Here is a 13,631-nt window from a genome sequence, read left to right as displayed (position 1 = left end):
CTGGAGGCTGTCTTTGTTGCTAAGTTACTGGCTTGTGCCTCCCTCACAGTTCCAAGACCCAGACTTTGGCGGTCTCTCAGGTGGAAGGGTGGTTCGCATTGCTGTTCACCCGGATTATCAAGGGGTAACGTGTCCTTGTGCCTTCAAACCTGGTGCTATTATTAGTTGCAGGCGTGTTGCTGGCCGCTCAGTGGGCCAGGTGTACTTGGTTGTTTACATAGGAAGCTGGTCAAGGAGTAGCAGACCCAGTGCTGTGGGCGGTTTGCCCGGGGCTGGATGGGCAGGCGGGATGGTTGTATATGGTTGCTGTTCCCTTTGTGAGGACAGAGGGCTGGGGAACCAGATCTTACTGTCATGACTGCCTGTCTTGGAAGCCTCCACTGAGGAGTTAGCTGGAGAGTTATCAGTTTGGGGCTGGCTGAGCCGTGGATCAGAAAGCGTGGCCGGCCGGCCTCCCACCCGGGTGGCAGATGGGCGGGCTAGATGGTGCAAGAGCAAGGGTCTTGCTACACGAGGTCTTGAGGGTCTCTGCTTTGACCTTGTTGGGGGGTTTCATTGGTTCTCTTTGCCAAGGGCGGGGTGACCCGGAGTGAGGCTTTCTAGAAGCGGTACAGGGGTGCAGAAGTGCATGGACGCTGAGGACATCTCTGCTCCCCTTGCCCGTTTCCCTCATGTGTGCTCACAGATGGGCTACGGCAGCCGAGCCCTGCAGCTGCTGCAGATGTACTACGAGGGCAGGTTCCCTTGTCTTGAGGAGAAGGTCCTGGAGACATCGCAGGAGATTCACACTGTCAGCAGTGAGGTAAGCGTCTTCTGGCTGGGCTACCGCTCCTGGTAGAGACCAGGTTTCTCTCTGGGTCTTCAGGATCATCCTCAAGAGCAGTCTCATGGTCTGGGCTACCGTGGGCTGCAGCAGCTGAGCTCCTCTCTGGCTTTGGAGATGCTTCTTTCTCTCCAGCTAACACTGAAACCGAGGCCCTCGGATCAGCATCATCAGCCTCATCTGGAGACGTGTTAAGTCTATCCCCCCTGAATCGAGGCTCTGGGGCAGGACCCAGTAATCTGGGTCTTAACAAGCTCCCAGGTGATGCTGATGCACCTTTGAGCTTGAAGCCCTAGCTCTGCAGAGTCTCCTCCCCTCAGTACTGAAGCCAGACCCAGGGAAGCTCTGTCTTTCTGGATATAACACTAGGAACTGGGGTGGCTTTTCATGCGGGTTCATTTGATTTTTCACAACATGCCTGTTCAGGAGGTGGGGAAGGCTTGTATTTAAGGTCAGGCTCAGAGGTTTGTCACTTCCAAGACACTGCAGCCATCTGGTGGCAGACCTGCGTCTTCAACCTATCTTGAGAACCCTGCCTCTGTCTTTGTGTTCGGTGTTTCTAAACATGTGGCTGTTTCCTGAATTCTGGGTTCTGAGGAGTGTGATTCCAGGCTCGTCTAGGGGTTTGGGATTCTTGGGAATGATCACTGGGCTTAGTGGTGTGTTTTCATTTTTAAAACCATGGGAACAAACCTAGAAACCCGCCCCAGTTTTTGGTGTGTTCGTCCAGAGCCTGGTGTGGCTGGGGTGCTTGGGCATGTCGCTAACCTTCCTCCTCCCCCGCTGGGTGGATATGCCCTCCCCTGGCGTCTGCCAGGCCGTCAGCTTGTTGGAAGAAGTCGTCACTCCCCGGAAGGACCTGCCTCCCTTACTTCTCAAGCTGAACGAGAGGCCTGCTGAACACCTGGACTACCTGGGGGTGTCCTACGGCCTGACCCCCAGGCTCCTCAAGTAAGTGTCCTCTGGGCCCTGGTGTCCTGAGAACTCGCGCTATATGGGCTGTGTCTGTCTGTCTTGGGGCAACAGCGATCGAAGATTCCCCATGGCCCTTCCCAGCCTTGTATGCCAGCCGCTCCCAGAATGCACACGTGGCGACCTGCTGTCTCTGTCTTTGCAGGTTCTGGAAACGAGCTGGGTTTGTTCCTGTTTATCTGCGACAGACCCCGGTGAGTGAGGCCTGTGGCAAAGAAGGGCTGGCGACAGGTGTGTCCTTGCAGAGCCCTGGTTCCTCTGGCTGCACTCTGAGCAGGCGTCCCTGAGCTGCCAGGAGGTTGGCTCTGACAGCCCCCAGGGCAGCCGGCCTCACTGAGACGCCACGTGGTCACACCCATTCCTGCCCCCATCTCCGCCTCACGCAGTCGAGCGGCTTTGTGCTTGACTGAGATGGCAGAGGTGTACATGGACTTGTTCCCCTGGTTCTGGAATCCTGTCACTGGGGGCCTTCTCGCATATGTACTTTTTAAAAAAACAGGAAGAAAGTGGTTTTAGCAGTGCTTGGGGTAAGTTGGTATCTGAAGGAGGGATGCGATTGTGTGGTCAACAGAGCCACAGAGAATAAAGTGTTAATGTGGGAGAGCTAGTGAGACAGGTTATCAGAAAAAATATGTAGCACCTGTGGTGAATCAGGCAGTGAGTAAGATAAGCCAGGAAAGCTTGTTTTCTGATGAGTGGAAATAGGCAGCACAAAGTGAGCAAACAAGAAACGCTCAGGTGGCGATGGCGTGGTCAGTGGCCAGGCTTCCGGGGTGACTTGTCACACTGCAGCCTCAACGGCCAGAGTGGGCCAGCCGTGTGACAGCCCTGCCCTCAGAGAAGAGCATTTCCAAGCAGAGGGCACAGCAAATGTGAGGACCTGAGGTGGAAAGGACATTGGTGATTTGAAGGAGATACAAGGCCAGTGTGGCTGGAGGACCCTTGAAAGGATGGTGGTTCATGGTCCCTCTTCTGGTGGAGGGAGGGGTTAGAGGGAAGGTTCTCGGGCTGCCATGTGGACAGTGGACCACAGTCGAGGTGGGGAGATGAGCGGATGAGAGGGGTGGCGTGGCTCAGGGGGACATAGGGGAGAGAAGGGGCCAGATGCCAGGGGTGTTTGGAAGGTGAACTGAGTAGAGTCGAAGGGTGGAGATGTGGAAGATGAGTGAACAGAAGGCTTGAGGGTAGTGCTTTGATTTTTGGCTTGAGAGACTGGGTGTTGGAAGTGCTGTTTGCTGAGATAAGACTCAATGGGGAGGACCAGATTTGGAGGTGGAAGTGAGAACTGTTTTGGGGTCTAATAAGACCTCCAAGTGGACATAGGGAATAGGCAGTTGACCACAGGAATCTGGAATTTGAAGAAGAGGCTAGGCCTGGAGACAGAGAGTTGAGTCATCAGTGTGTTCTTAATAGAATATACTCCTGGATAAAGGATCTTGGAGGGGGTCAGTGTCTGTTTTCTTCACAGCTGTAACCCCAGCACTTAATAGCGTCTGCTGTGTATAGCGTGTGTTCAGTACATACTTTTGTTCAGTGAGTAAGTTTTTAAAGCTGTTGAAAGTAGGGGCTAAGAATAAAGGTGAGTCCTTGGACGTTCCAGCATTTAGAGGAATGAGTTGGAAAATACATCAAGGTGGGGAGCTGAGGAGGAAGAGCTGTGATCCGTAGGAGAAGGGCAGGGTCTGTGGCTTAAAGAAGGGGAGTCATTGCCCTCAAGAGAATGAATAAGTTGAGGACATTTGACCAGTGGACTCTGGCACTGGTGGGTGGAGTGAAGGTGGCTTCTGTGGACGGGTTACCCTGACGGGAGAAGAGAAGGAGGTGAGGAGATAGACTGAGTAGGTGGTTCCTACACGAGGCAGAGGGGCCAGAGGAATAGGTCGCTGGAGGGAGATTGGAGTTGGGGTGGGCTCGTCAGCCGGGAGATTCCAGAACCTGCTCGTCGGCTGCAGGCGGTGGTCCTGCAGAGCTCATGCAGACACAGGTGAGGGGGCTGATGACAGGACTGCAGGCCCGGAAGAGGCCGGAGGGCAGGAGAGGGGCCAGCGCATCCCTCGGGCAGTGAAGAGTGTAGGCACAGAGGGCGTCGGGCGGCTGGTGGAGGTCATGCCAGGAGGGTGATGTTCTCCTGATCGCTCTGTTTGGCTGGAGAGGGGAGGCCAGCAGCTCAGAGGGAGTGTGGGAGGTGTGGTTTTGGAGAGCTCAAGGTCAGTATCCAAGGGAGATGCTCATTTGAGTGTTCAGAGCTGGACTGGTGAGGAACACTGGGTGTGTGGCTGCTTCCACGGGGCAGGGGCGGCTGTGGAGGGGCTGGGTCCTCATCAGCGAGGCTGGTCGAGGCTGGGGCGTGGCCTTGGCCGTCGACTGCAGGAAGCACACTGGAGCCAGCGAGTTCAGCACAGTCCGCGGTGCGTCCCTGTGTTCTGGTGCCGTGCATTGCTTGCTTGTGACTTGGTGGTGGCATTTTGTTACTTGAATGCCCTTCAGTTGAAATCCGTTAGATATTTTTATGGTGTTGGGCTATGTGGTTGTTGTGTAGTAAAAAATCTTAAAACCTGTGGCCACTGTTTTAGAACCTAAAGGAGCCTGCCCCTGTAAACCTGTTGCCAGCATGAGAGCCCTCGCCATCCTGTTTGCTGGCCATGGAGTCTTTGCTGTGAGCGCCCAAAACATGTTGACTGGGTCATGTGGTGTTTAAGCTGTAATGCCTCTCGGCTCATAGTCTGACCTGGTGTGAGCCAGGGGCTCACAGCAGAAGGCACGCTCCGAAGGTTTGAGCAGCTTTGCTCCATCGCAGGGGCCATCAGGACAGAGTAGCCTCTGGAAGCTGTCATGTAGGCAGTGGGCCCTGCGAGAATGAGGGTGAGGCCGCCCCTCCCTCTGGGGAGGAAGCAAGGGTCCGTAGAGCACGCTTACCCATGCGTGTTGACAGGGGCTTCATAAAAGGGGGCCTTGGTACCAGTCAGGGATCTGTGTTCCCCAGAATGACCTGACCGGAGAGCACTCGTGCATCATGCTGAAGACACTGATGGACGAGGAGGAGGCAGACCAGGGCGCCTGGCTCTCCGCCTTTTGGAAAGGTGAGTGGGGAGTGGACATAGGGGGCAGCCAGGTGACGGGCCCTGGGCCCTGCAGACCTCTGACTCCATCTGGTTGGACCCGCAGATTTCCGAAGGCGGTTCCTAGCCCTGCTGTCTTACCAGTTCAGCACCTTCTCTCCTCCCCTGGCTTTGAACATCCTTCAGAACAGAAACATCGGGAAACCTGTGCAGCCGGGTGAGCTGGCTGGGCGGCTGGAGGGGCTTGGTTGTGCGGAACGTATGGGAGGCGGGCGTGTGGTCCAGGACGCGGGCTAGACTAGGCTTGGAGGGACCAGCTGCAGGCCTGTATCCCCTGCCACCACCTCCACTTAGCAGGTCCTGCCCCATCCCAGGGCCTCTGTCATGCGCTGTGCCTGTCATCCCCACGACAGGACTAGAGGCACGTGTGACTTGGCTTCAGAGACATATGTAAGGCCTGCAGCTAGTCAGTTCTGGAACCTGTTCTAAATTCCGTGAGCTAGGGCAACTAGCTCGATTCTGAGGCTCCATTTCCTCATTCATGAAATTGTAATAAGAATCTGCTGCCAGCCTTCTGTAGCCAACACACAGAAGTGCTCTGGGCACACAGATTCTGTTTGAATACTTAAAATATAAAAAAGGTGTAAAGGATCATTAGTGCTAACAGCTGTGGGGATTTTTCCCCCTGTTGGTTGTTATGTGAATGTGTGTCTCTTTTGGGATCAATTATATTTGGGTGGAAAAATCTATTTCTGGAGCTGAGGGTGGGAGCCTGTGTGCTGCCTGCGAAGCTGGGTCCTGAAGAGAAGTGATGAAGTGGGGAAAATGCTCAGAGTCCCATGCCAACACGAGGGTCACACACCACCCACCCCGTCACACAGCCCGGGCTGCCTCCCCTCTGCATGAGGAGGTCAGGGCTTCCTGAGGCGGGGTGTTGTATGGGTGGGCAGCACTTGCGGGTGGTCCTCCCCTGCTCTGGCTGAAGGCTAGTGGAGGAACAGCTGCTGGCTGCCCCCCGGGGACCCTTGTGTGTTCCACGTGGGAGTTCCGGCAGGGGTGTCGGGCTGCGCTGACCCTTCGGGCTCTGTTGCACGCCCAGCCCTGCGCCGGGCTGCGCTGACCCTTCGGGCTCTGTTGCACGCCCAGCCCTGCGCCGGGCTGTGTTGACCCTTCGGGCTCTGTTGCACGCCCAGCCCTGCGCCGGGCTGTGCTGACCCTTCGGGCTCTGTCGCACGCCCAGCCCTGCGCCGGGAGGAGCTGGAAGCACTCTTCCTCCCCTACGATCTGAAGAGGCTGGAGATGTATTCACGGAACATGGTTGACTATCACCTCATCATGGACATGATCCCAGCCATCTCCCGGCTGTATTTCCTGAACCAGCTGGGGGACCTGGCCCTGTCTGCGGCCCAGTCGGTAGGTTACCCGCTGCTCGTGTGCTGGCTTTGTGGAGCAGTTTATATGCTGGGAGTTGATCGGCTGCTATGACATAACTTTGGGCATTTAGTTCTTCGTGGTTCTGATAGCATTTACTTCTTCATGGTTCTGATGAGGGGGTAGGGGTCCCCTTTTGCAGGTAGGGGACCCTTGGGCTCTCCAGTCAAGTCATGCATCCAGCAAAACAGTTAGTAGAAGAGCTGCTGTCTGAATCCACATTCTTCTACCCCACCATCTGCCTCGATTCTTTCTCTGCTTATCAGAGGTCCAGGAGCACCTTGTATTGTCACACAGCTGTGAAGCGGCTGTTTGCTGGGATAAGAAGTTAGTCTGGGGATTTCAGGAGGAAGGCGTGCTTCCTGGTGGATGAGTGGGAAGATTTCCCAGTAGTGCCAGTCGACGTTTTGACCAAGGGAGAGTAACTCTGGTTCTCAGTGCCATTTTAATGGATAAAAGCCTGTTCTGGCAGCCACACCAACAGATTTCCTGTCCCCAGGCTCTTCTCTTGGGGATTGGCCTGCAGCACAAGTCTGTGGACCAGCTGGAAAAGGAGATCGAGCTGCCCTCGGGCCAATTGATGGGACTTTTCAACCGGATCATCCGCAAGGTTGTGAAGGTAACCTCAGCCGAGGGCAGGGTTTTGGCCCATTTTCTGCCCAAAGATGCAGAAATGTTAACATTTGGTTCTGATTGCCTCGGATCTTCTCTCTCTCACACACACGCAGAAATAGGGGGCTTTAGCTGTAACATTCTCTCCCAGAGGCACCCCTGATTGGAGTGTGCCTTGTCTCCACTCTGTTTTCCTGCTCCTCCACGAGTGCATGGACTCCTAAACCACGCGGAGCGTGTGCTAAATGGTTTAGTAACTAGTGGCTGGGTCTCGGCTGCTCCTTCATCTTCTGCTTCTCGGCCTTGGTCTTTTGTAGCTGTTTAATGAAGTGCAGGAGAAGGCAATCGAGGAGCAGATGGTGGCAGTGAAGGATGTGGTTATGGAGCCCACGATGAAGACGCTGAGCGACGACCTGGTACAAACACCGAACCTCCTCTCTCTGCCCTGAAGAAGAGCCCTCGGCGCTGGCCCGGCTCAGGGGCGCTGGGGTCCAAGGGGTGTGAGGAGCACACTCCCCAAGTTTCCCTGCCTTTGCGTGTGCTCCCCGCCCTGGACGAGGCCTCCCGCTGAGTGTGTGTGAGAGCCGGCAGTCAGGCCGCTTCTGTTGCAATACTTGTTTGTCCTTTTAGATTTTTCAGAAGGCATGTTTTAACGTTCGTGTACACTTTAGCAAGAGCTTCCTCTGCAGGGGTGGGAGGTGGTGCGCGTGGTGAAGGAGAGGTGTGACGGTGTTCCCCCCCTCACCTCTCTGATTATCCCCTGCCTGACTCTGACCACAGGACGAAGCGGCCAAGGAGTTTCAGGAGAAACACAGGAAAGAAGTGGGGAAGCTGAAGGACATGGACCTCTCTCAGTAAGGCCCCTCGGCTGCTTGCGGGAAGCACAGAGGCTCTGCTCCTTTCTTCTAATTCACATCCTGCGTGCCCTGAAAGCTGTGTTTCATGGGATTGTTCTTAGAAGCACTAATAGCTAAAAACCTCCCCATTCACCATTTGCATAATCTTGAAAGATTTGTTTTCCCCAGATCTGCTCTGCCACTTTATAAGTCATGACTTGCAAATGGTATTGTGTCCCAGGCCCCTTAGGGGAGGGGGCTGCTGATCCATAAGCACCCACTTTCAGTGACTACTTTTTAATACTTGGCTTTTGATGTGAATTTGAAGAAAGGGTTCTATGGCCAACATTCCAACAAAACTCCCTTGCTCTCCAGCCTTCTATGCCCTGGAAGTTACAGCTTTTTTTGAGCTTCAGCTACAATGGTGGTGTCCTCCCCATAGATTGTGAATAATGCTCCAGAATTTGGTAGCCTCTGAGCCTTTTTGACCCTTAGTCCTGTTGCTGGGTCATTAGGGATGGTGGTTGGACATCAGATGGAGGCAGCCTGGAGGTCCGAGAGCAGGGTATTGAGCTTTGCCCTTGGCTTTGCAACATCAGACCCTTGACTTGCCAGGACTGCTAGATCCCAGAGGTGGGGGGGCAGGGCGCAGTCTAGGGGCTTGTGGGCTGTGGAGGTGGGGGCGAGCAGGGAGATGGTGGGGGTGACAGGAGGCTTCTCTTGGGTGGTTGCTGAGTCAGCTGGGAGAAGTCGGGTGGCTGCCTTCCGTGCCCGTGACCCCTGCTGGCCCTGCTTGCTCCGGTGACGTTCCCGTCCCCTGCTCTCTGATGTACAGACGCTGGCGTATCTCAGCCTGGCTTTCATGGCAGGACATGTGTGATGAGAACATCACCACCCTCTTACTTTCTTTTAAGCTGTCTTCTCTTCCTTTGAGCAGGCTTTGATATTTCCTATTTTTTTAGATATGTAATCCGTGGGGACGATGAAGAATGGAATGAAGTTTTGAACAAAGCCGGGCAGAATGCATCAATCGTCAGCCTGAAAAGGTGAGGGCCTGGCATCCACCAGGCAGGGGAGGCCTTCTGGCCTTCTCTCTGCTTCCCTAGTAGCTTTCACTTGGGAAAGGAGGCTGGAGCAGGTGCTTTGAGGAGTCACTGTTCTCTGCTTTGAGGGTTGCTCCTTTTGTATCGTATCTCCTACTGATCAGTTGGAGGCTTGGATCTCTGTGTCCCTCATGTTCCTAGACATGTCAGGAAGCTGGGCTTGAACAGCCCTGGAGTTGCTGCTGACTGAGCACTTCCTGGGGGCTTTAATGCTGCTTTCCCTTCATGCTCAGGACAGCAGAGGTGGCTTTGTTCTTACATAACTGCTTTTCTTGTATTGGAGTGTAATTGACTTGCAGCATTGCTGTACCGCAGTGAAATGACTCAGTCATACACACGTGTACGTTTCATGTTCTTTTCCGTTACGGTTCGTCGCAGGATGTCGCCTGTAGTTCCCTGTGCTGTATAGTGGGGCCTTACTTGTCCATCCTGTGTGTACCAGCTCGCACCTGCTAATCCCAGGCTCCCACTCCATCCCTCTGCTGCCTCCCTCCCCCTTGGCAGTCACAGTCTGTTCTGTTTCTGTGACTGTCTCAGAGAGAGGCTCATTTGTGTCACATTTTAGATTCCAGATATCGTGATGTCATATGGTATCTGTCGTTCTTCTGACTTATTTCACTTAGTGTGATGATCTCTGGTTGCATCCATGTTGCTGCCAATGGCATTATTCCATTCTCTTTGTGGCTGAGTATTGCTCACTGTGTATGCGTACCGCATCTTCTTTACCCACTCATCTCTCAGCGGGCACGTAGGCTGCTTCCATATCTCGGCTGTTGTGAGTGGTGCTGCTGTATACATAGGGGTGCATATATGTTTTTGAATTATAGTTTTATCTAGCTATGTACCCAGGAGTGGGATTGCCGGATCATTTGGTAATTTTTAATTTGCCGAGGAAACTCCACGCTGGTTTCCGTTGTTGTTCAGTCCGTCTCTTTGCGACCCCATGGACTGCAGCACTCGAGCCTTCCCTGCCTTTCGTCATCTGGTGGAGTTTGCTCAGATTCATGTCCATTGAGTCCGTGATGCCATCCAGTCATCTCATCCTCTGTTTTCTATATTGATTGCACTAACTCACATTCCCACCAACAGTGTAGGAGGCTTCTCTTTCCTCCACATTCGCTCTGGCATTTGTTAATTGTAGACTTTTTAATGATGGCCCTTCTGACCAGCATGAGGTAGTACCTCTGTGCTTTTGATTCGCGTTTCTCGAATACTTGGCAGTGTTGGGCATACTTTGGTGTGTCTGTTGGCCATTTGTACGTCTTCTTTGGAGAAAGGTCTCTAGGTCTTCTGCCCATTTATTTATTTATTTTTTATTGAGCTATATGAACTGTTTGTATATTTTGGAAATGGAAATTAAGCCCTGGTTGATTGCATCATTTGCAAATGTTTTCTCCCATTCTTTAGGTTTCTTTTTGTTTATGGTTTCCTTTGCTGTGTGGGGCGTCCCTGGTGGCTCAGAGGTTAAAGCATCTGCCTGCAATGTGGGAGACCTGGGTTCAGTCCCTGGGTCGGGAAGATCCCCTGGAGAGGGCAATGGCAACCCACTCCAGTATTCTTGCCTGGAGAATCCCATGGACGGAGGAGCCTAGTGGGCTGCAGTCCATGGGGTCACAAAGAGTCGGACATGACTGAGCGACTTCACTTTCTTTCCTTTGCTGCGTGAAGGCTTGTAAGTGCGATTAGATCCCATTTATCTATTTTCGTTTTCGTTTCTATTTGGGAGGCCAACCTATGAAAACACTGGTATGATATCTGTCACAATGTTTTGCCCGTGCTCTCTTCTAGGAGTTTCATGCTCATATCAGCGCTTTAAAGATGAAGTAACAACCAAGGCTCTCTGGTGTTAAGTGGCCTCCCAAGAAGCATATAACTCGTAAGAGACAGAGCCAGAATCAGGACCAGGTCTTTCCACTGCAAAGCCCGTAGTTTACCTGCTGTGCTCTCCTTCCTCTAAGCCAGTGGTTCCCAACGTTTTTGGTTGTGGACCCCAGATGGCTTTTGTGCATGTTGGTTGTACCTATCAATATTTCCCATTTTAGAAATGAAATACTGAGAAGTTTAAAAAAAAATTTTTCTCATTCAAAATTAACAGTCAGACTCATTATGGGTTTAAAAACTTTTTAAAAATAGTCTTTTCATAAAAACTTCAGTGAGAAGAGTGGGAATGTTTTACATTTATGTTTTGCCAAATCTCTTTAATATTTGGGAAACTAGAAAGCAGCTGGATTCTCTAGTCTGCTTCTGCTTCAATCTGCTGTGCTATCATGCGGCTGGTAGCCCCTGGAAAATAGAATAGTTGGGAGAGAATGAAAGTGGAAAAGGCACATTATGATTAGGATTGTCTTGAAAATAGTTTTGACTTTGGGGTCCACCTGGAGGGATCTTGAGCTCCAGGACTCCCTGGACAGTTTTTTGATAAACCCTTGCCCCAGCTGCTTCTCTGCAGAGCCATGTGTTTGAGGATGGCAGCAGTTCCGTGGGCCGGAACGTTCACTAGAGTTTGCCTGGGAACACGTGAGGCCTCCCCTACCCTGGGCCTCTGGAGATGAGGCTTCCAGGGTTGGCTTGGGGGTTCGTGGAGAGGGTGAATTGTTGGCATTGCCATCAACAGGGTCCACTGAAAAGTTTATTTGGAAAGAGGACATCTTGTGACTCTAGAAGCCATAGACCCCTGAAATCAGGATATCCTCTTCTGCCATCTCCATAAATCACTGTGCAGCCTGGAAGTTTCCACCATCAGTGCTGGCCTCGTTTTCATGATGGTCTCTGTCACGGCACAAAAGCCCACTGTCGGTGTGTCCTGATTTCTGGTTTGGATGAAAAAGCAGACAGCCCAGGGCTGATAGTGGCTTCCGCCTCGACTGTGGTGGCTTTGGAGTGAGGCTGGCTGAGCACACAGTGTGTGACGGCCTAGCCCTGTGCTGCGCCTCTCCTGCCTCTGGTTGGCTGTCACTGCCTGGAGGAGTCTCTGCATTACTGTGCAGCCCATGTGGCTGTTCGTGCATCCATGGTTCAGTGTTGACGTCAAAGCTTGTGCTTTTGGAGGTGAAAACACTGACTGTCATTATGTATGCATTTGAGGCATCTTTTCTTTGGTTTATTAGCAGTCATTTCATTCAGGTGATGTTAATGGTCTCCGGACAGAATTGTTCACTCTCTTCTTCTAAGGAGGTGTTTGTTTCCAGGGCAGAATGAGACTGGAGAGAAATTTGTAACCTGTAAGATGGAAGGAAGGTGGCCGTTTCTAGCTATTCTCTTGTTAATCTGTCAGGGACCAGTGGCCAGCTGAAGTGTGTCCCTATTCTTTTGGGTTTTCTTCTCACTTAGGAAAGATAACAGCACATCAAGAAGAACTGTATGTTTTTCTGGGAATTCCATGCTCTGTATTATACTGGGGACTGTCCTCACGGTCACTGGGATAATATGGCTGGTTTCCAGGGTACTCCTCAGTGGTAATTGATGGGAATGAACTCTTCTTGTGATGCCTTGGATTTTTCTTAAGTTTCAGGAGGGGAAATTTCAGGAGTTCAGGTGTAGGTTTTTTCCCCTCCACAGACTAAGCCTGGTCAGGGCGGGAGCTGGGTTGGTGCGTTGTGTCCTCAGCCCCCAGCACAGCGTCCCAGAGGCCTACAGAGAACACGTCTGTGTGACTGCACATTCTTACATCAAGTTTCAGATGACGGAAACCCTTTTTCAGACAAAGCAGAGCAGTCTGAAAGAGGTAACAGATCCAGCGTGTTTTTCTTTCGACTCTCGTTTTTTCTTTTCCAGTGACAAGAAAAGGAAGCCGGAGGCCAAACAAGAACCCAAACAGAACAAAAAGTTGAAGAAAAACAGAGAGATGAAGAACAAAAAAGATATGAAACTGAAGCGGAAGAAATAGTGGACAGACACTTGGGTGTCGGCGGCTGACTCGTAAGGAAATACCCTGACTTGTGGGACCGAGTAGCAGCTGACTGGACTATTAAAAGCAACAGGATCCCCAGGAAACCCAGAAGCTGGCCAGGAATTCAGTCTATGGGCTGAACACGGCTTAAGGCAGAGTCGCTTCCGAGGGGGTCTGCTTAGAGCGCGACGGTTGGCACACCGTCCGTGCCGTCTCTCCTCCCCGAGTCCAGGCCTGCCTTTCCCGTGCGTTCATATTTCGCTTTGGGCCCAGCTTTCTCCATTCCTTCCTGCACGTGTTGAAGCCGTGCTGGCTCTCGTCTCTTCTCAAGCATCAAGTACTCGGCTGTCTGGAGACCCCAGAGGCTGTGGGGGGAGCATCAAGGCCTGTCGTCATGAACTTGCCCAGGCTCCCTGAAGCCTGGAGTCCCAGGAGCTCTAGTCCAGCCATACGGCCGTGTCAGCCACGTTTAAGCGCCGCGACCCACACTGCCATGTTCCGACCCTTTCCTCCCCCAGCAGTGACCCAGAAAAGCTTGACTTTTCAACTTAGGGAACGATATGATATCTGAGTCCCTGAAACCTGTTATTTCATCCATTTGGGGAAAAAATGTTGGGAAAGACCCCTTTGCTAGCAGGGATGACGGGAGATAGAGAATCTATTTTTAATAAATAACATCCTAGAAAGACCAGCGGCCTGTGTGCTCGTCGATTGCACCTAGATGGGAGTTGCCTTTGCCCGTTTCTTCTGGTGGATCTTGGCTGCAGGTGCACTTGGGAGGGTGCCGGCATCGAGGCTCAGGGTGGCTGGGGCTTACCAAGCTGGGAGCCTGGGGGGAATTGACTGCGCCGACCCGTGCTTCCTGTGGTCATTCCACAGGGCTTGGTGCAGCACCTGGAGGCCGGC

The 13,631-nt window shown here is 52.6% G+C and overlaps 1 protein-coding gene across 2 annotated transcripts in view; it reads left to right on the top strand.

Moving 5' to 3' along the window:
* NAT10 (N-acetyltransferase 10) overlaps nt 1–13,416 on the top strand; it is a 38,916-nt gene extending 25,500 nt beyond the window's left edge. For both annotated transcript variants that reach the window (XM_070383574.1, XM_070383575.1), the window contains 12 exons: nt 50–124; nt 686–802; nt 1,641–1,774; nt 1,941–1,989; nt 4,779–4,875; nt 4,961–5,071; nt 6,095–6,267; nt 6,785–6,904; nt 7,215–7,313; nt 7,678–7,751; nt 8,696–8,779; nt 12,611–13,416. In XM_070383574.1, coding sequence (XP_070239675.1) covers nt 50–124; nt 686–802; nt 1,641–1,774; nt 1,941–1,989; nt 4,779–4,875; nt 4,961–5,071; nt 6,095–6,267; nt 6,785–6,904; nt 7,215–7,313; nt 7,678–7,751; nt 8,696–8,779; nt 12,611–12,722 — 1,245 coding nt within the window. In that variant the 3' untranslated portion in view covers nt 12,723–13,416. The remainder of the gene's footprint in view (nt 1–49; nt 125–685; nt 803–1,640; nt 1,775–1,940; nt 1,990–4,778; nt 4,876–4,960; nt 5,072–6,094; nt 6,268–6,784; nt 6,905–7,214; nt 7,314–7,677; nt 7,752–8,695; nt 8,780–12,610) is intronic.
* Nucleotides 13,417–13,631: the final 215 nt, after the last annotated feature.

This window comes from Bos mutus, chromosome 15 (assembly GCF_027580195.1).
Source record: "Bos mutus isolate GX-2022 chromosome 15, NWIPB_WYAK_1.1, whole genome shotgun sequence".
Lineage (NCBI taxonomy): Eukaryota > Metazoa > Chordata > Mammalia > Artiodactyla > Bovidae > Bos > Bos mutus.
The sequence above is the reverse complement of the archived record's forward strand: the minus strand, read 5'-3'. Positions and strand labels throughout refer to the sequence as shown.